The sequence below is a fragment of the Delphinapterus leucas genome, chromosome 17, assembly GCF_059928025.1.
Source record: "Delphinapterus leucas isolate spDelLeu-1000000601 "Yukka" chromosome 17, BTC_Dleu_Yukka2, whole genome shotgun sequence".
Classification (NCBI taxonomy): domain Eukaryota; kingdom Metazoa; phylum Chordata; class Mammalia; order Artiodactyla; family Monodontidae; genus Delphinapterus; species Delphinapterus leucas.
This window is the reverse complement of record NC_143145.1, coordinates 15,573,889-15,595,950: the sequence shown is the minus strand read 5'-3', so window position 1 is coordinate 15,595,950 and position 22,062 is coordinate 15,573,889. Positions and strand designations below refer to the sequence as shown.

Sequence of the window (22,062 nt, the reverse complement as noted above, 5' to 3'; positions counted from 1 at the left end):
AGTAACAGGCTGCATGCAAGAATCTTATCTCCTAGATTACTTCTGGATCTCCCCCACGTCAGCACCGGCTGTTTACCATTTCAACTCCCTGAATCCCTACATTTTAAGAATTTGGACCTTTGTGGGAATTCCCTGGCCGTCCAATGGTTAGGACTCTGCGCTTGCAGAGGGCCAGGGGGTTCAGTCCCTGGTGGGGGAACTAAGATCCCGCCAACCGGGCCGCAACAAAACAAGCATGTGGAGCTCTGAAGGAGAGCCCAACTGTTCCTCTTCCACAAGATGTAGCAGCTATCAGGAGGGGATGAAGCATCGCTAGACCTTTGCTCCATTCCACTGGGGGGAAAGCTCTGACTTACACGTTTCCTTCATGAGCCTGGACCCCTTCCACCTGGCCTCGGTTCGGGGTTGGCTCTTAAGAGCCCCCGGGACCTCACCGTTCTTGCCTTTTTTTTTTTTTGCGGTACGCGGGCCTCTCACTGCTGTGGCCTCTCCCGTTGGGGAGCACAGGCTCCGGACGCGCAGGTTCAGCGGCCATGGCTCACGGGCCTAGCCGCTCCGCGGCACGTGGGATCCTCCCAGACCGGGGCACGAACCCATGTCCCCTGCGTCGGCAGGCGGACTCTCAACCACTACGCCACCAGGGAAGCCCTCTTGCCCGTTTTTAAGTCAACTATGGCCCCCTTCCCAAGTCGCTGCTTCTTGGCCGGCCCTCCCCCAGCGCCTGTAACCGCCCGTTCCAGGGCCACCCGGGCTCGCATTTGGGGGAAAGTGGGTCATCCAGCAATGGCAATAGAAACCCAATTAATTCATCCAGAGACTGACAGAAGGACACGGAGCGCTCGAGCAAGGCACGACTACCCGGGTCCCTGCCGGCTCTACCTCACTGCCCCGCCCCTCAGCTTGCAGGGGGCGGGCAGGAAGGCTGGTCCCGGGCTCCGCCCCCCGGCCTCGGCCCCCCCCCCCCCGGCCTCGCGCCGGCGAGCGGAAGTGACGCACGCCCGAAGCCATTTCCGGCGGGCCGAAACTAGGAAGAAACTTGGAGCAGCTGAGGCGTCCGACCCCCTGTCTCCTCTGCTCCCGTGCCCCGTGGCCCGGGCCGCACCGAGCTGTCGGGAGCCCAGGCCATGGGGCAGCCCGGGCCGTCCGCAGTGTGAGGCGTGGGGCCTCCCGCGGGCTCCTCGGACGGGCTACGGGCGGGCAGGCGGGAGGCGTCGTTCCAGCTGCGGTCCTGGCCACCGCCGCCCTCCCGGGCTCCCGGCATCATGAACATAGACGTGGAGTTCCACATCCGGCACAACTACCCCTGGAGCAAGCTGCCGGCCAACGTGAGGCAGGTAGGGAACTTGGGGCCGGGGTCCCGCCCCGCCGTCACCTGCTCGCCGAGCCCGCGGGGCCGAGGCTGGCGCCTCTGGGCTGGCTCCCGGCCTTCCCCCGCCCAGGGTCTTGAGATAACCTACCTGCAGCCCGCGGGTGAGGAGGGGACGGTCCTGGGGCCACAGGGGCAGGATGGGGCCGTTTCGAAATGGGATGGAATGGTGTCCAGTGGACTCGCTTGCCGCCTTCGCACGCAGACTCCCTTCAACCGGGCACTGCGCTAGGCACCTTCGAAACAAATTTAAAACACGGCTCTTGACCTCCAGAACTGCGGGATGGTGGGAAAGGGACGAGAAACAAATGAATCCGTTACAGGCTGATAGCAGCTCACACGAACCTGCATGATAGTATATGCGAGCGCGCAGAGGAGGGCGTCAGAAACCGTCCAGGGAGTGTCAGGACGTTGTGTAGGGGAGGCATTTAAATTGGGCCTTAAAGGACGAATAAGAGATAAGAGGGATTCAAGATTTTCCAGCGAGAGGGAAAGTCATTTTAAGAAGCTTTGACGAGTGAAAGCGTGCTTTGAGAGTAGTGAGCGACCTCCTCCATCACCGGAATCCGGAGGTTTAGATGTATTGGTGTGTTTGGCAGTGGGGCTTGGTGAGTGCGTGGGGAGTCGTAGCGGTCAGGGCCGGATTTTAAAGGGCTTTCGGACTTTGTTTTGTTGGACTTCAGTCTGTCAACAAGATGAGTTTATTAGAGATGTTGCAACAAGAGAGCAACAGGAGGTTTTTGTCCGAGAGGTAGTTCTCAAATGCTTAAGTGTTATTTTTACTCAGTTGTTTTACAGATATTTATTGAACACCTACTATGTGCTATGCCTTGTTTTAGGTGCGGGTTATTTGCAACAGTCAACACGGGAAAGCCCTGTCTTCATGGAGCTTACGTTTTAGTAAAGAAAGACAGTTAACAAATAAATGAATAAATACATAATATGGTGGGCGGTGGTAAAGGTTATGAAGAAGTGATATGTGCTGTATAGAAGGCACTTTTTCTCTCTGGTCATAGATGGACCTTCAAGTTCCCGCCATGTTGCTTGGTTGAGAGTGAAATTCTGTTTTCCATTGGTGCTGGACACTGGCATATTTGGAAAGTTTGGGTTGTTGGTGGTGATGGTATAAGGATTATTACTTTGCCTCCTCTCCCAGCTTGGGGTCTTAGTTCCAGGAAATGAATAATTTAAGGTTCTGGCGGTGCATTGTGTGGCAGAGAAAACGCTTGCACTTCAAGATACCAAAAATACAAGGAAGTGGAAAGATAAATTTAAGGAACTCAGAATTCTTGGGTGGCAGTGGCTGCCCATGTGACGTTAATCTTGAATGGGAGGAAGAAAGCTCTAAACCTGAAAGACTAAGTTTCTCTTGTTAAACTGGAATGAGGGCTTTGATGGGCACTTTTTGTTTTTAGGGTTTTGTGCCATATGGCAAGACAGCTGGAAGAACCAACAATCCTTTGTTTCCATGTTTTCTCTACTCTTTGTTTCACAAAAATAAATGTAACATAATAGAAGAAAGATGGATGATTCAGTTATGTCCAACAGAAATAATTGATCTTAATTAGTATTGGGAAAAGGCTTTTTTTTTGAATTTTAGAATTTTATTTTATTTATTTTTTTATACAGCAGGTTCTTATTATCTATTTTGTACATATCACAAAAACCTTTCCAAACCTTAGTCATGACTATTAAAAATAATCTTAGAACAGTGTTATACTTAAGCACAAGCATGACATTAAATTAAACCTTTTTTTGGTGAGACCACTTACAAGAATTGGTGTTTTAGCTTAGGATAAGCTTCCGCTTGTAGAAGGTGTTGCAAAACCCATCTGTACAAATTACTTCATGGATTTTCTCTAGCCTTGCTCTTTTTCCCTAGCTCTACCTTGGATTAGGACATCAGCTTTCTGTCTGGTGTCTAGCACTCAGAAAAGTACCTTCCTATCCATTCTTCATACTATACTGTGCTGAGGTTTCTAAAATGCAAACCCAGTCCTATTTCTATTTGTCTCCATAGATTACATGTTGCTTCTTTTTGAATTGAGATGTTAACTCCTCTAGAAAGGTTTTCCTGACCTATCTCTGGAGTAGTTGACCCTCGGGTGTGCTGCCCCAGCACTGTATTTCTCACCCATAGCACTTACCCCACTATGTTGTATTTTCTGGTTACATTACTTGTTTTTGCTTTTGTATTTTGAGCACCTATCTCTTAGTTGGCTTTTAGTAAAATACTTTTGCAGTGAATGAGTGATAGTATCAGTCTGAGATTTTTTTCCAGGAGCTAAAGCTTAGTCAGTTTAAAAGTGGGGAATAGTCCTTGTGTGGAAAGAATTTGGTTTTTGGTGTTAAAGATACTAAGTACTTTGATAAGAGTTTCTGGTAAGTTTTGATGAGTTTAATTCGAAAGTGACTCATATTTCCCAGTTTTGAAAGCTGGTGGAAGGTGATCCAGATTTTTTTTAATGTATTTTTTAAAAAAATATTTGAAAAAATAGTTTTTATATAAATGAGATGAAAATTTTTTACATGGTGTGAGCTATACTAGACTTTCAGAAATACATTAAAAAGTTATGGATCAGGCCATTATTTCAGGATCTTTCTATGTAGTTTACCAGTATTCATTGTTCAAAACAATTCATAGTTGTTTTATTTGAAGGGAAATTTTATGATGAGGTTCCAAGGAGGGTCAATTAAAAAAAACTATTGTGTATTTTGGGGGAGGTGGTGCACATTGGGGTTTGTAGGAGCAAAAGCTTTAGAAAGAATTCTTTATGCTTTTAGCATCATCTGATCCACAGTGGGTGTTTTACAGCCGGTTTCTATGTCACTCCTTCTGTTTTAGTTCCTTTTATCTGCAGCCCAGCTTCATTTGTCAGACCTGGTGGGAATTTCTACAGGGTCTGCACTGTCTCCCAGTAAAACGACCTTTCTTTCGTTGCCTCCTGTAGTGGCAGCAGTGTTTTAAAATGTGGATGGTGGGAAATTGGGGTGGGCGTGGAAGAGAAGCCAAAGAATCTTTGTGAACAAAGCAATTATATTTTATGTACAAGGGTAGTGAAGAATAAAATCAGCTGTTAATGCAGTTTTTAGTTATTTGTGTGTCTGCACATGTATCGATCAGGACCAGTCATTACTTAATGACTAGCGCAAAGACTTAGATGTTTAGTAGATACTGTATTCTCTAATTAACTTATAAATAATGGGGACCTTATATTTTGTGTAAGTGGCTTGATTTACACTTTTTATCCTGGAGTTACTGGGAACAGAGTTTTAAAGGGAGAAAACGGTTGTAAGTTAGAATAAATTAAGGGACTTATTTTGAAACAGAAGAGTAAATCCTCAAGTTTGGAAGTTGCTGAGATTTTAGCAAATTGTCTGCTGTGTGAGTGAGTGTGTGTGTTCTCTGTTCCTTGAGAAAGAGACTTTTATTTGGCAGTAGAGCTAGAGGAGATCCTTTAAAATTTTACAGAAAGCCTAATATTTTGAATCCCCTAAGTATCTTCAATACTGGCCCTGGTTTTGGTGCTACATAAAAGATAGGAGAGCAGTATCTCTACAATGAACTTTACTCCTAACTTCTTGTAATGTTAAAATGGATGAAAATAATGTCAGCACATAACATTTCAGCAGTAGTGTGGCTTATGGTTCAACCTGTGATAAATCAATTAATCTAGATGCAGGAAGAAAGATTTTTAGTTTTCTCATGTTATGTCCCTTTTTTCTTAAAATGCTACCCACCAGTAGTTCCAGTTGTGTGCCAGTTTATTTAGATGTGAGTTTCATCTGTTTTGTGAAGATGGCCTTAAGTGAAAGTATGTGCATGGACATTTACCTTGGCTTTCAGAAACCTATGAGTGAGAAGTATAATAACTGAGTCCTCTGTTCCTTCTGTCATTAATCTCTTAAGATGTCTTATTTTATAGTGTGTTGGAAAGATCATAGCTAGTAATTAGAAGGGGGATAGCAGTCATATATTAAATTAAGTTTATGGTCTCACATTGAATATGTTAACTATAATCAGACAGACTTATTCTTTGCTTTCATGAGAACCCAATTTTGAACTTAAAACACTAAATTCACAGCTAGAAAGCATTTTGCTCACTAAAAAATATATCGGAAATTCTAAAATTGTCTTAAGTGTTTTCTGATGAGGCCGTAAGATGACGTTTTTAAGAAATAATCGTATTTAGAGGTATATTTTAAGTGTACATTCTCCAGGAATCTTAATTTTTAATAATCATAGCCCTCAACTGTAAGTAGTCATCAGACGGGGATCTGTCCTTAGTGGCCATTCTTAAATTTAAATAAATGTAGGTGCAAGAATCTATCCAGCTACACAAATTGGAGATGGTCAAGAAGGAAATCTTTTGATGATGGCCATTCTGACCTGTGGGAGATGATATCTCATTGTAGTTTTGATTTGCAATTCTCTAATGATTAATGATGTTGAGCATTCTTTCATGTGCTTGTTGGCAATCTGTATATCTTCTTTGGAGAAATGTCTACTTAGGTCTTCTGTCCATTTTTGGATTGGGTTGTTTGTTTTTTTGATATTGAGCTGCATGAGCTGCTTGTAAATTTTAGAGGTTAATCCTTTGTCTGTTGCTTCATTTGCAAATATTTTCTCCCATTCTGAGGGTTGTCTTTTCGTCTTGTTTATGGTTTCCTTTGCTGTGCAAAAGCTTTTAAGTTTCATTAGGTCCCATTTGTTTATTTTTGTTTTTATTTCCATTTCTCTGGGAGGTGGGTCAAAAAGGATCTTGCTGTGATTTATGTCATAGAGTGTTCTGCCTATGTTTTCCTCTAAGAGTTTGATAGTGTCTGGCCTTACATTTAGGTCTTTAATCCATTTTGAGTTTATTTTTGTGTATGGTGTTAGGGAGTGTTCTAATTTCATTCTTTTACATGTACCTGTCCAGTTTTCCCAGCACCACTTACTGAAGAGGCTGTCTTTTCTCTACTGTATATTCTTGCCTCCTTTATCAAAGATAAGGTGACCATATGTGTGTGGGTTTATCTCTGGGCTTTCTATTCTGTTCCATTGATCTATATTTCTGTTTTTGTGGCAGTACCATACTGCCTTGATTACTATAGCTTTGTAGTATAGTTGGAAGTCAGGGAGCCTGATTCTTCCAGCTCCATTTTTCTTTCTCAAGATTGCTTTGCCTATTCGGGGTCTTTTGTGTTTCCATACAAATTGTGAAATTTTTTGTTCTAGTTCTGTGAAAAATTCCAGTAGTAGTTTGATAGGGATTGCATCAAAAAATCTACAAACAATAAATGCTGGAGAGGGTGTGGAGAAAAGGGAACCCTCTTGCACTGTTGGTGGGAATGTAAATTGATACAGCCACTATGGAGAACAGTATGGAGGTTCCTTATAAAACTAAAAATAGAACTACCATATGACCCACCAATCCCACTACTGGGCATATACCCTGAGAAAACCATAATTCAAAGAGTCATGTACCACAATGTTCATTGCAGCTCTATGTACAATAGCCAGGACGTGGAAGCAACCTAAGTGTCCATCAACAGATGAATGGATAAAGAAGATGTGGCACATATATACAATGGAATATTACTCAGCCATAAAGAGAAACGAAATTGAGTTGTTAGTAGTGAGGTGGATGGACCTAGAGTCTGTCATACAGAGTGAAGTAAGTCAGAAAGAGAAAAACAAATACCGTATGCTAACACATATATATGGAATCTAAAAAAAAAAAAAATGGTCATGAAGAACCTAGGGGCAAGACGGGAATAAAGACACAGACCTACTAGAGAATGGACTTGAGGATACGGGGAGGGGTAAGGGTAAGCTGGGACAAAGTGAGAGAGTGGCATGGACATATATGCACTACCAAACGTAAAATAGATAGCTAGTGGGAAGCAGCCGCATAGCACAGGGAGATCAGCTCGGTCGGTGACCGCCTAGAGGGGTGGGATGGGGAGGGTGGGAGGGAGGGAGGGAGGGAGACGCAAGAGGGAAGAGCTATGGGGACATATGTATATGTATAACTGATTTACTTTGTTATAAAGCAGAAACTAACACACCATTGTAAAGCATTTATACTCCAGTAAAAATGTTTAAAAAAAACAAAAGGAAATCTTTATTAGTACAACTTAGTTTTTTGTTAACTTAAGTGAAGTTATGCTCTCAGACTGCTCTTTTATTTGATATTAAATACTTTAGATAATTTCAGTAAATCCTTTTAGAAAGGGAGGCTGAAGATAAACACATTGAATTTTTGCTCTAATACCGTAGCAGGAAAGTTTGTATGATAAAATTTAAGAAAATCTTTACTCAGTTCTGGAAATTAGAGATTCCAGGATAAAATTAGGGGGCATGGTATTGAAATTTTATGGGGTAAAAGTACTGTTGTTTAGTTTAGAAACTATTTTAAATCTATTTGAAATTTTTTTTAGAGTCTTGGAAATTCACAGAGAGAATATGAGAAGCAGGTTGTCCTGTACAGTATCCGCAATCAGTTACGATACAGAAATAACTTAGGTAAGTAGAGACATTTTTACATAGAGGTAGAAATGACTACTGCTGAATTACATTTTCATAAATCTGTCCTATCTTTTCATTATATATTTCATAGTACTGAAATTTTTCCATGTACAGCCTTTAATAAATTCTATAATGACCCATCACACCTAACAATAATTTGCATTAGCAAGTAGATTCTTCTTTCTAATTCCAATGAAAATTATTTTTTAGAGTACTGTTTATAGATTCATTTTACCTATAGAATATTAATTTTGATTCAGTTGTCCTCTTTTTAGTTTAGTGAGAAAATATGCCAGAAAAGAAGTACGTTCCTTCTTAATGAATTTTGACTTTGAGTTTTGTTTTGGTCTCTATAAATTTTCCAAATAATACAACTTTAATGAAGACTCTTTCTATAATAATTGGAACAAATTTTAAACATAATTGGCTCCATTTTTTTAAAAAAACTTTTTTTAAAATGTTTGCTTTTTATTTGTCAGATTACTTTGATTATTCTGTTGCCCTGCTAGTCTTCCCTCCCATTTGTTACTCTTATTTTAAGCATAGTATTTCAGAGTTAGGTTTTCTATGAAAACATATTCCATGGAAATCAGAGGTTTTTTTACATTTAAAACACAGAAACCAGCAAATAATTTTTAAAAATAGACTTGATTTCATAGAAAACTGCCATTCAGATTGGCTGTCTTGTAAAGTATCATAGGGATTGGATGGATTATAGCTTATGTTTTTGGGGGGAGACATTCCATGCTCACTTTCTTTGCTTTTTGATTTGTTAAGAATTATTTCTCTACTTTTCTGTCCCATACATTTTACTTATATACTCTGAAGTCTGTTGCTTGTGGTGTAATTGTTTCTTTGTTCCAACTTAGATTGTTTTATTTTCTTCCAATTTACATACTTCTCTTTTTAATTAATATTAGTTTGTAAAGTGTTTCTCCTTGCATTTATAATTATATTTAAGTATAAGATCTGAAAAAAAACTGGAGAATTTCCCTTTCTTTCCCAGTTAAACATGTCAAGAAAGATGAACGCAAGTACTATGAGGAACTGTTAAAGTACAGTCGAGATCATCTCATGCTGTACCCTTACCATTTATCAGATATCATGGTAAAGGGCCTGAGGATAACACCATTTTTATATTATACTGGGATTATGGAGGTGAGTTTACAGTGTACGTGAATCATCAGGGATGGGATGGGACTTCATGTCGGGGACACTTTGTGAATGATGACCAGCACTCAGCCACGGTGGACATTGTTTCTGAGTTTATAGTGTAAAAAAGACGGTTGCTTACAAGTTAACTGTCATAGCCACACTTGTGCAAGTAGTTGTCCTTATCAGTGTTTTCTCGGCAGGAAAGTATCTGTCTTTATTCTGTGTACTTGAAGACGTTGTTGACCCTTTGTGCTGTTGTAGCGTTAATCAGCCATTTATGTTAGCACAGTTTGTATAAAATTTATTGCTTTTAATACCCTGTTAAGGTTGAAAATGTGGGTGACAGAATTGAACATTAAGCTCAGAGAAGCTTAATATATTTAGCTGTTTTCTAACTGTAGAAAGAATAAATGATGATATAGACCCAACATTATATAATGCATGTTTCAGAAGAATAGAATTGTATTAGTAGTCCTGGTTGCTAATCTTTCTGTGATTACTAACTTTTAGATGTTAGCCTTTTTCCAAAGGCAGTTTTTAGGCCTGTGTTGAATAGCTTTAAATAGTAGTTACATACTGTTTTTTGGGTGTTTTTTTTGTTTGTTTGTTTGTTTTTTTTGCGGTACGCGGGCCTCTCACTGCTGTGGCCTCTCCCATTGTGGAGCACAGGCTCCGGACGCGCAGGCTCAGTGGCCATGGCTCACGGGCCCAGCCGCTCTGCGGCATGCGGGATCCCCCTGGACCAGGGCACGAACCCATGTCCCCTGCATTGGCAGGCAGACTCTCAACCACTGCGCCACCAGGGAAGCCCCTATATACTGTTTTTAAGTGAGTTTTATGTAAAGCTTGGCAGTATTTATCTAGTATTCATTTGCTGTTAATTCTATTTGAGTGCTACTGTTCTGGGCTCACCAGCCACTTGAAGAGCAGAGGGCAGCCTAGAACTGAAGGAGTTGGGCGCCTGCAGTAGCAGTGAGGTTAGCTCCGTTTAGGACGTGGCTGCCTTCACAGGAGCTCCCTTTGCCTGTCTCCTTAAGCCCCTTCTTCACAGGCACTTCTATAGTCCCATGTCTCCTGTGTCCCTGTTTTGGAGGAAATACAAAGTAAAGCTTGAGGCCTGGCCGCCCAGGTTTCTGTCAGTCCCTTTCCCTAGAACCAGGGTAGCATAATGAAGGTGGCAGCTAAGCAGTGTGTAGAATAGTTTTGTTGCTGTCTCTCTGATTATTTTTCTGGTGTTATCCACAGGTTTGGGGGAGATAATAGAGTGAGGTTTTGTCCCATTTACCAGCTTTCAGTGCATCCATGTGCTTGCTGTTCTCTGGTATCTGTTTTTATACCATTGGGTATAACTCCTGGGCTAAAAATGGGTCTTATCCCCACAGTAAACAGCTGGTTTATTACTGGAGAAACAGATGAGGGTTGCAAGAAGCTGGATACTGAGTTTGACTCTGTTGCTGGTTGGGATTTGGAGGAGCAGAGGCTGCTGAGCGGTTAAGGCCTTTGTCGGCAGTGCTTGTCTTGAATGCTTGTTTTTTTTTTTTTTTTTCGGTACGCGGGCCTCTCACTGTTGTGGCCTCTCCCATTGAGGAGCACAGGCTCCGGGCGTGCAGGCTCAGCAGCCATGGCTCACAGGCCCAGCTGCTCCGCGGCATGTGGGATCCTCCCGGACCGGGGCACGAACCTGTGTCCTCTGCATCGGCAGGCGGACTCTCAACCACTGCGCCACCAGGGAAGCCCTTGGATGCTTGTTAATGGAGCTATGACACACTGTTGGGCCTTCTCTCGGGATTCTCTCTAATCCTAGGGTAGGAGTCTAGGATCAGGTATGAAGTGTGGAGAGCCTGGAACCCTGAACTCTGAGAGAGGTATTCCTTGCATAGCTTCCACAGGGCAGAGGTTCTGGGCAACTGTCTGGGCTTCATAGTGCGCTGTGAGGAACCCAGACCTGAAAGCCTGACCTTCAGCTGCTAGGTTGGGACCTCGTGGTACATGCCACACTGGGACATGCATGCTCTAGGTTGCCAGGCTCTGATCTCAGTGCTTCCTGTGGCAAGGACATTTTGCGTTTTAACATTTACGTTTTTTTCTTTTTAAAAGGACATTATGAACAGTGAGAAAAGTTATGATTCATTGCCCAATTTCACTGCTGCTGACTGTAAGTATTTAATTATGCTGAAGAACGAGGCAGTGTTTAGAGTGTCTTTGTGCATGCGTGCTCTTGCCTTTCATTATTGTGCTTTTAACCTGGAAGACTTGAAAGATGAGAACAGCAAGCAACATTATTGATAGGAATTTTATCAGATGATACAAGTCAAGTATAAGATTTAGTCTAAATGTCTAAGAGAGGAATATTTTGGAGTGGTAGAATCAGAAAAATGGGACTAGTCTCTATTTCTAGAGAATGAAGTTCTGTTACTTGGGCTGTGGTATATACCAAATGAGGAAAGAAAATTTGTGCACAATATTTTTGCAGCACGATATATGGTTGTTACTAACATAATTTGCTGGTGTTTTATTATGCTTATTTTAATGAAGTGTGTATTTGAAATGTGACATAGTTCTGTTGTGTTAAGAACAAACTTTTGCCGAGAAGTACATTTTGACTTCCTGGAATTGGGAGGACTTCTGCTTTTTAAAAATTTTCTCAGTTAGCATTGTCAAAGTGTCAGCTTGAATTTACCTCTCCCAGTTGCTTGTCTTTTATATTTTGTTTGAAGAATTCTTTTTAATTTGATATCGATCATCTGTCAGTAATCAAAAGAGGAATGAAAGTCAAAGGTTTTTTCCTAGTAGGGTGTGAGTGTACTGACATTTCAAGATGTATTAAATGATTTTAAAGGAAAGGCTCTTTCTTTTAGGTCTAAGGCTTCTTGGCATAGGAAGGAACCAGTACATTGATCTGATGAATCAGTGTAGATCATCAAAAGTAAGTTAGTTGTTTCCCTTCCCTTCAAATTTCTTGTCCTCCTTATCACACAATCTGATTAAATTTTTAAGTAGTAGAAATAATGAATTATGATTTCTTTCATCAAATAAAATATGCTTAATACAGAAACAACTCATCAGTATCTCTAGGTTATAGCTTAAGTGATTATTGAATTAAAAATACCTAAGGCATAAGACATTTCATTTATTTTTAAAAATTAACTTTGCTCTGCTGGTCTTTTCACCTGCTCATTCCACTCCCAGGGTTCACTTCATGGGTGAAATCAGTACACAAATGCATTTTCACCTGGGTTTCCTTTGAATTTCTGGATTTAGATCCAGATTTAATGATAGTGTTTTGAAGTAATTTACTTTGAAATAATTTAAGAATGACTTTTTCCATTCAGTATATCTAGAATACTTTAGATTTTAAAACATGAGAATTTTAAAAGATATTTATTTAGTCTGTTGGAAACTGTCTTGTTATACTGTTACCAATAAAAAAAGAAAGTGGTAATTTTAGATAGATTGCAAATGCTCTGATGTTTGTACCATTGCAGAAATTTTTCAGACGGAAAACGGCCCGTGATCTTCTACCAGTAAAGCCGGTGGAAATTGCCATAGAGGCATGGTGGGTGGTGCAGGCTGCATATATCACAGAAGATGACATAAAGGTAGATAACTTTAAAAGTTAAACATAGGATTTTTATTTTAAAAATTATAATTTTAACTATACTTACATAACTTTTTTACAAAAAGTAACACTAGTTGGTTTTCCTGAAGGAAATTAAATTCAAAGTTGTAAATGATCTTAGTAGGCTAGAATATTGGAAGTTTTCGAAAATACTCTTTAGTCATCAGGGAGACTTGACTTGGTTCATGTACAGTCATCTGGGGATTTTACTTACATGTTTCATGTAAAGTGACGTGATGCCACAGCTACCAGCAATAGTATTGCCAACGGTTTTTGAGCACTTGCTGTGTGCTCAGTGTGCCAGGCACTATTCCAGCTGCTTTTTATATTGTCTCATTTGAGTCTCATCACAACCCCAGAGCTGTGTATTATTTGTAGCCTCTTTCACATGTGAGGAAAGTGAGCGCAGAGAAATGAAGTAATGGCTCCAGTCACAGTTCTAGTAAAGGTCTGGGATTATAACCCAGGCAGTTTGCTGTGCTCTTAATCACTGTGCTGAACTGCTGTACTGAAGTGGTAAGTGCTTGTTAGGGAGTAGTGTCAAGATCAAGGGAAATACTATTCCCAGTGGTCAGACCACATTTGCTATAAGCTTTACACATTTTAGAAGGGATGTTGATTTAGGGGAAAAAGGTGGAATAGCAGACGATGTGCCTAGAGACCAGTCATATCCCTGTGGCTGTGAATTAAGTGAGCGTGTGGATTTTTTTTTAGTTGGCATTTTGTTTTACTTCCGAGGACAGAATAAATCCAGTGAGTGCAAGGCTTAGAAATTCTGCTTCAGTGCATTTACTTCTGAGCAGAGATGTCAGACTGTGTCATAAGATGGTGATCTTGTCAGTGATAATAATCCTGTGGCATGTGAATGAACTTCTGGTTTGAGAGATCCAGAATCAGCAAATGGATCAGATTCCAGTGCAAAGAAGATGAGTCAATATTACTATTTATTAGTGAGCACATTACTTACCCGCAAGTATTGGCACTTAAAATTGCTTTGTTGTATGATCTGTTGGTAGCATATTTTGGCACCTTAATTGATGGTTGTGTGTGGCTTTTTTTGTTTGAATTCTAGAGTAAAAAATGAAAAAAATAAGTAGTTCATTCAGCTGATGACTTATAATCATTGGTTTAAACATGAATAGATTTCAGGAAACTTACCAGTTAGTTAATTTCGACAGGACCTAATTGAAAATATTTTGCTTTTCCTAGATATGCACTTTGCCCGAGAAATGCGCTATTGATAAGATCATTGATGCAGGCCCTCAGCTCTCTGGATCACTAGATTACAATGTAGTACATAGTAAGTGGTTAGTAGAAATGGTCTTTCGTCAACATAAAAAATTATTTTAAGCCATCAGCAATTTATAGCAATTATTTATCAATTAGGTAAGAACAGTAATATTTCCTAAGGAATGTTATTGTTTGAAACGTGACCTTAGTCCATTGTTTTCCAGTGTGGCTATAATTAGTCACATAGATTAGAAATTTATACAAATGAATCATAAGAAAAATTTTGCAGTTCTGAGCATTTGAGGGAAACCAAGATTTGAAAGCTTTGATGTAATTTTTTTTTCTTCTATCTTTCTTTTTTCCTTTTCATATACCATTAAGTTGTAAGAATCTTTACAGAAAATCAGGAATAAAGTTTTTATTTTATTTTTTTAAATTACAGTGTTTACTGGTTCATCTAAAACAAGATACTTTTGCTTCTGTAGGTTTATATAACAAAGGATTTATTTATCTGGATGTACCAATATCTGATGACAGTTGTATAGCAGGTAAATATGTGCTAATATTTCTCAATGTTTTTTGAATGGCTACTAGGTGCTGGGCACTGTGTGTCACCCTGTTAAGTTAGACACATATCATTCTGGGATCTTTGATGTTAGAATTTTTCAAAGAAAAACATTACTTCCTCATTACGTTGCAACTCATTGAGGTGGTTTTAGTTGAATTCCTTTCATTTTTATCTTTTGTTCGTGTAAGCACTGTATTAAAATAGTAGAAATCTGAGGTAAATTTCTCACAATCCTAAATCAAACCAGTGTTTTTATACATTTATGTCACCTTTTAAACCTTGTTCAGTGCATAAGTTTCTACATATATTCAGTAATATCATACAATTATATGTTCTTCATTTTACATTATTTATTTATTTGTTTATTTATTTATGGCTGCGTTGGGTCTTCGTTTCTGCGCGTGGACTTTCTCTAGTTGCGGCGAGCAGGGGCTACTCTTGGTTGCGGTGCGTGGGCTTCTCATTGTGGTGGCTTCTCTTTGTTGTGGAGCACGGGCTCTAGGCACGCAGGCTTCAGTAGTTGTAGCACACGGGCTCAGTAGTTGTGGCTCACGGGCTCTAGAGCACAGGCTCAGTAGTTGTGGCGCATGGGCTTAGTTGCTCTGCAACATGTGGGATCTTCCCGGACCAGCGCTTGAACCCGTGTCCCCTGCATTGGCAGGTGGATTCTTAACCACTGAACCACCAGGGAAGTCCTTGTTCTTCATTTTTACCTGACATATCTGTGTTTTATATTTTCGTGTCACTACCATCTTTTTTATCTTTATCTCTTCCTCCCTTCCTCCTCACCCACCTCCCCAAGTTAAATCAATATTAAGACCCTTGTATATTTCAATTTAGTAAACCATTTCCCTATTGCTGGTTGTTTAGATCATTTCCTTTTTTAAATATTTTATTCTTTTTTATTTTATTTATTTATTTATTTGCCTCAGTGGTGATGTGGTTAACATTCTTGGACACATCCTTGGCTTTTTTTCCCTCTAGATTAGATTTCTTAGCAATTTATAGAAGCACTTGTTATATTAAGGTTATGTATTATAAGTGTGTTTTCCATCATATCTTTTAGGTATTATGCTTGTTTGTGATATCTTTTACCATTCTAAGATATTGTGTAATCAAATATGAAGTGTCACAAAACCCCAGGGACCTTACTGTTAACAATAAGTGTTGGGGGCTTTTCACAGCACTACTCCCTCATTTCAGGTTATCATAGTCTAGTGTGTCCTGACCTCTATTTTTTATTTGTGTTACCATGTGTTTATGGCCAGGCCTTCCTTGCCTTTTTTTTTTCTATAACTTTTTTTTGCTATTTCCAGGTATTTTTCTTTATTTTTATTTTTGTTAATGTATTTTTTGAGTAGGCAGTAATTATGATTATAAAATACTAAATTTACAGAAGACTATAAAAAGTCTGCTTCCCATGCCTGCCCCTAAGTTCCTTTCTCAGCCGCCACTAAGTTTCCTGTATATTCTTCCAAAAACATACTATGCACATAGGCATATATGTATATATCCTTTTTTGTGTGGTTTTATTCTTACGCAGGTGGTGTATCCAGCTCATACTTGGCTTTTTAAATTATACATTGATGCTATTCCATATCTCTTTATGTAGAGTTGCCTCATTCTTTTTGCCTAGATGTAAATTGTGTATTTCTAACCTTTTAGTGCCTTGTTTCTTTTTTTTTTTTTTTTTTTTTTGCGGTACGCAGCCCTCTCACTGTTGTGGCCTCTCCCGTTGCGGAGCACAGGCTCCGGACGCATAGGCTTAGCGGCCATGGCTCACGGGCCTAGCCGCTCCACGGCATGTGGGATCTTCCCGGACAGGGACACGAACCCATGTCCCCTGCATCGGCAGGCGGACTCTCAACCACTGCGCCACCAGGGAAGCCCAGTGCCTTGTTTCTTCATCTCTAAGATAGGGTATAGTTTTGAACAACTCTTAACATTAAGAGGATTAAGTGAAATTGTATATATAAAGTAGCTAGTAGTATAGTCTGGCACTTAGTAAGCGTTCAGTAAACGTTTACACTTCGTATTCACACAGCTGAGAGTGTAGGAAAAGAATTATATTAAAAAATGGGATTACTAAAATATTTCTAAAAAGAAACCTTTGATCCTTAACAGTCCTTGGATGATTGGAAATATGGGTAGCACTAAATCAAAAAATGACATGAGCCAGAGCTGTAAAGTAGCTAGCCTATCCTCATGTATACATTGTGGTTCTTCACAGTGCCTTCATTTTGACCACTTGAATTTTGTCTTATATCTCTCTGTTGGGAATAATTTAGGTTTTGGGTACAGTTAGGTGGTGTTAGGGTTAGAGGACACAGGGACACCCAAATCCTGCTATGGCCTAGGCACACGCCTTCTTCCCACGATGTTTTCAGGGGAAGTGTGCCCACAGGGGAGAATGGCAAAGGAAAGCATAGTGCCTCTTTATTGTTGGCCAGGCAGAGGACTCTAGTAAAGTGGGTTAGAGCATCTGGACCAAAGAGATGGAGAGAAGTGAGTATGAATAAACAGGTGGGGAGCATCTATCGGGCAGCCTCTTGTGCGGAAGGTCTTGACCCTCTTCCCATTGAGGAGGTTACAGAATAGAAAGCCCCAAAGAGCAAATTATACCAGTGATAAATGTGGCAGTCACGCAGATGAATTTCCCCTTTTCTCAGGATGGAGCAGGGATGATGTGGAGGGCAGAGAGCCAATACCTTCTGTCCACCTGGTTTTGGATAGCATGGTGACTTGCAGTTCTTGCTTCTCTGCTTTAGACCAGCCACCTGCTGCCCTAGACGCATCAGAAACACACCCTTGGCAGGCTTCCCCATTCTGGAGCAGCACCAGTGCCCCTGCCATTCTACCAAGTCCATGCCTCTAGCACTTCTCTGCCTCAGTAACGCTGAGAAGTCCATGGGGATGAAATTACTCTTTGTAGGATTTATGCTCTGCCATAAGAGTCCACTCTGTGTAGACAGCATTGCATATGACCTTACTTTGGGAGTTTTAGGAAAACTTGCTATGGAGTTGGTAAAATGAATCAAAAGCTGAATTCAGTCCCTAAGTTGGAGGTCTCTTTTCAATTAGATGTTTGAATTAAACTTTCTTGTTTTATAAAATTATGTCACTGAGAAAAGTCTATTTTGTTTATTTTAGTTCCTCCTCTTGAAGGTTTTGTAATGAATCGAGTGCAAGGTGATTATTTTGAAACTCTACTCTATAAGATATTTGTTTCAATAGATGAGCATACTAATGTTGCAGAGGTAAGTATGATAGCATCTTATGAAAAAACTTAACCTCAAGATTATAAAATAAGTTTGTGTAAAGTAGATAAAATTATTTAATGATATAATTAAAATATTTTCAAAGTCCACCCATGGTTAGATCTTGGACCATTAATATACTTAAGTTCACTATTCTTAAGTTACTTCCTGCATATGTATATTAAAATTTTTTGAGTTAATAGCTTATGAATGGGTTAAATAACTTTATATGACTTTATAATAAAAGCATTGTAGACAGTTGACTGATCTGGAAATTTTTTTTATTTTGAATGAGACGAAATTAAAGGCTAAGTAATTCAGTTGTTACGGTCACTGCCTGGATTTGTACTCCTCTAAGTGTCTTAGAGATATGGAACGAAAAAAATTCTGATTACAAAATTTATTCAGACTCAGTTATTAATAATTTAAATTTTTCTGATTATGGTCAAATTGTCTATTACAACTGTGTAATATGCTTATGATTCTTAGAATGTAAAATATTTTTAAAATTTTATTTTCCAGCTTGCAAATGTTCTTGAGATAGACCTATCCCTGGTTAAGGTATGTAATTTTTATACTCTCTTCACTTGTGATAGGAATACTGAATGGATTATAGATTTTTGTCTTGATACTGAGAAATGGAAGCAGTGAGATTCTTATTAGCTGTCAGAGGAAGTGTGCACAGTCGGGGTGCTTACAAAGATAGAGAAGAGCAAAATAAGAACCCTGAACCAGTATTCCATCCCAGGGAGTGAAAGCTGTACTCACATGTCTGTGCCCACCAGAAAGCAGCCTGACCAGTGTCTTGTAGTGAAGTCACAGTATCTTGTAATGAAGTCAGATAAGCAACAACTTCCGCTTCTTTGGGGGTGGATCTAGGGAGGCCCAGGCCAGACAGTTGGGAGCATTCCCTCTCCTACATATGTGAAGACTTTAGGGGAAGACTAGGCCTACTGAAAATTTTTTCTTCTAGTTATGGGATGAAAATGTTTGAGGCTCACTGTAAGCATAGTCCGTAAGAGTTTTTTCTCTACAAACATTCTGAAGTCTAGTTTATTTCAGATGTTCATTTCCTTTATATTCCTTTCAGAATGCTGTGTCAATGTACTGCCGATTGGGGTTTGCCCATAAGAAGGGACAAGTAATAAATTTGGATCAACTTCATTCATCGTGGAAGAATGTTCCATCCGTAAACAGATTAAAGTAACTCATTTATTTAGTAGGAGATTTTCTTTTTGAAAAAAGCATTGCTTTACATACAAAAATTTTACTTATTCAACCTGTCAAGTGAGGTGAACCATATATATATTAGTGGTGGTTAATCTTGTGTGTGTGGTGATCTTTTTTAGAATTTGATGAAAACTAAAATGCTTTCCCCAGAGAAAAGCTCATACAATATTTTACATATAATTTTTAAACATTCTCAAATTTCCTGAAGCCTATCCATGGGTTTAGTTAAGAACCTTTTCTGCGTGTGCAGAGTATTTTGGGACTGTGTCTCAATTTGGGGCTTGAATGTAAGAGTGGATTTAGGTGGATGTTCATAATTTAAGTACTGACTTCAGTAGCTGTTTTTATATATGATCATTTATATGATTTTTAAAAAGTGAATGTATTCTTCATTAATAGGAGTACTTTAGATCCACAAAAGATGCTCCTATCATGGGATGGCGGGGAAAGTAGGAGTCCTGTACAAGAAGCTTCATCGGCTACTGACACTGATACAAATAGTCAAGAAGATCCAGGTTAGCAGTAACTCAGTTTGAGTCTGTCTGTAGATAAGCCATGTGTCTGCACATACACTCATAAAGCAAACTCTCCAGGCTTACAATTATTTGGTGGTTTGTTCTGGATTTCAGTCATTCAAAAGTAGTCTTTTGAGTACTTACCCATATGTTGGACCTTGTGGTAGATCTTAGGGGTATAAAATTGACAAGAATATGGTAGTTTCCTTCCAAAAACTAAGTCTGGAGAGTATAACCATAAAAACCACCACAGTGTGAGAAGCATTATGGTGCTTGTGGAGCGCAAAGAGGAAGAGCCCTCTTTCTGCCTAAGAGGTTTTGGAGCCTTCATGGAGAAGATGATTTTTGGGTTGAGAATGAATAAGAGCGTGCCAGCTGGCGAGTGCAGGAAGGCCATTGCTTGGGCTAAGCACAGAGGGAGGCAAAGCATAGTGGACAAGCGGGCTGCACATGGTTTTGTGTTGGGAGGGGAGAGGGGCACACAACATGGGCTTCTGCTCCTACCCTAAGTAGCTCTGTTACCTGAGCCAGGTGACTTGTCTGTAGAGGTTAGGCTAGGTAGTCTTATTGATCTGACAGTGATCAAGTCTTGGTTTATTACTGGTTTTCAAAATATTTACTACAAAAGTGAGTGCCTTTAAAAAAAATTTTTTTTTGAACTTTAACTTTTTTTATCTCTATGTTGGAGATAGGTAGGATTGGGACCTCTTGTGACTACAGTGTTACCTATATTATGTACTTTCTGATTATTAAATGAAGCTGAAATGAAATACTTTCTCATTCCAAATGATAAGCAAAGAACAGTTTTCACTTACTTGATTTTTAAACTATGATTTTTTTCCCCCCCAACAGACACAGCCAGTATAAGCAGTTTGAGTTTGTCTACAGGATATACAAAGCGTATTGCATTCCTGTTTGACTCAACTCTTACTGCCTTTTTAATGATGGGAAACCTTTCACCAGTAAGTCAGATTCTTGTTTAAATACAAAAATGTTTAAAATAAAGATTAGATATAAAGTAATTCAGTGCTTTTATATCTTTTTTTAAGTACTAGATTTTTTCCGGAAAAATGCAGCTGCCTTTGTCTTATATTCCTTAGAGGAATGTCGGAACTTTTTAGTGAGGGCTACTTTTGTTATTAGAAAAATCAGCTCCTCACCCACCCTTAAGTTTAAATGTATTGGAAAGCGTAATATAAATCTAAGGGAAAACTACAGCTTATTAATAATAGGCTCAAATAAGGTACATTTTAGTTTTGTTTTTGTTTATTGCAGAACTTGAAAAGCCATGCAGTCACAATGTTTGAAGTTGGCAAACTCTCAGATGAGTCTCTGGACAGCTTTCTTATAGAACTAGAAAAGGTAAATCTAGATAGCTTATTATGGGATGTCAAGGCATTTGGAATCTTCTCTTGCTTGATAAAACATCAGTTATTGATTATGTAGATTTTTTGTATATTCTTGTTCACTGCTACCTCATTCGCACTGTAATACCGTGGCAGGCATTTAGGCTTAAACATATTGAGCGGATGAATGAATTTTGTGATTTTAAAAACAGTGATTTGTCTACCTCATCTAAGCTGTTAGCATAATTTGATATAATGAAGAAATCTTAAGTCTATGTGTAATTTTTTAAATTGCACTTTTCTAAGGTAGCCTTTAACTTTTTTTTTCAGTATGACTCTAAGATCTACTCTTAAGCAATTTTATTTGAAGTTTTTGTTCCACTTATCTTAAATCTGGAACAGTGTCCCTGGGTATCGTGTTTATGTCCACTCTCACTACCGCTTTTAGCATCTTGAAGACTTCAGCCATATTTGTTCTTAACCGTCTTTTTCCTCATGAATACAACCTAGTTTTCCTTAGCTCTAAATCTTGATTGCCCTTTTGGTGTTTTTCATTCCCTGGATATTTTATTCTGCCCTCTGCACTTCTTTATGCAAGCAGTTTGTGTGCCTAATATATTCTTTGACTAATAATTTTGGTAACTTTTGTGCTTTAGTGATGAACTCATGTATGTTTAGAGAATTTTTTATGATTTTATACTTCCTTTACATCTCAGAAAAAAGACGTACCATAACATTTTTTTCCACTCCCCCTTCTCCATAGGATTTTTACTTTTTAGTGCCTGAGATAATCCTTGTTATTAATTTGTCTCTTTAACTTTTATCTTTATATTTTTATTATTTCCTCAATACTTTTAATATCTTGTTTAACCCTATATCTTATTGTGTATCATCTTTTGCCAGTAAATTTTTTATATTTAGCACATTTTAACGTGTTTTCCTGATTTTTATTTTTCTCACCTCAACTAGTGTTTTATCATGTATAGCAAATTAGAAGATCCCTTTTACACTTTATATATCTGTATTCTTTTTTACCACATAGTCATTCTTGGGAAAGCCCTTTAGTCTGAAGTTTAGTTTAGTTTTTTGTTTGTTTGTTTGTTTGTTTGTTTTTGCGGTACGCAGGCCTCTCACTGTTGTGGCCTCTCCCGTTGTGGAGCACAGGCTCCGGATGCGCAGGCTCAGCGGCCATGGCTCACGGGCCCAGCCGCTCCACGGCATGTGGGATCATCCCGGACCGGGGCACGAACCTGTGTCCCCTA

The 22,062-nt window shown here is 39.3% G+C and overlaps 1 protein-coding gene across 4 annotated transcripts in view; it reads left to right on the top strand.

Moving 5' to 3' along the window:
- The first annotated feature begins 1,006 nt into the window (after positions 1 to 1,006).
- The window catches only part of FAM91A1 (family with sequence similarity 91 member A1), a 61,163-nt gene continuing 40,107 nt past the window's right edge, over positions 1,007 to 22,062 (top strand). For 2 of the 4 annotated variants that reach the window (XM_022554023.2, XM_022554022.2), the window contains exons 1-14: positions 1,008 to 1,334; positions 7,793 to 7,877; positions 8,887 to 9,038; positions 11,133 to 11,190; positions 11,894 to 11,961; positions 12,521 to 12,634; positions 13,864 to 13,954; positions 14,370 to 14,432; positions 17,603 to 17,709; positions 18,232 to 18,270; positions 18,800 to 18,912; positions 19,339 to 19,454; positions 20,307 to 20,416; positions 20,730 to 20,816. In XM_022554023.2, the coding sequence (XP_022409731.1) occupies positions 1,263 to 1,334; positions 7,793 to 7,877; positions 8,887 to 9,038; positions 11,133 to 11,190; positions 11,894 to 11,961; positions 12,521 to 12,634; positions 13,864 to 13,954; positions 14,370 to 14,432; positions 17,603 to 17,709; positions 18,232 to 18,270; positions 18,800 to 18,912; positions 19,339 to 19,454; positions 20,307 to 20,416; positions 20,730 to 20,816 (1,275 nt within the window). In that variant the 5' untranslated portion in view covers positions 1,008 to 1,262. Of the gene's footprint in view, positions 1,335 to 7,792; positions 7,878 to 8,886; positions 9,039 to 11,132; positions 11,191 to 11,893; positions 11,962 to 12,520; positions 12,635 to 13,863; positions 13,955 to 14,369; positions 14,433 to 17,602; positions 17,710 to 18,231; positions 18,271 to 18,799; positions 18,913 to 19,338; positions 19,455 to 20,306; positions 20,417 to 20,729; positions 20,817 to 22,062 lie in introns of those variants that run through there. The other 2 variants (XM_089898745.1, XM_089898746.1) reach the window with 2 other exon arrangements.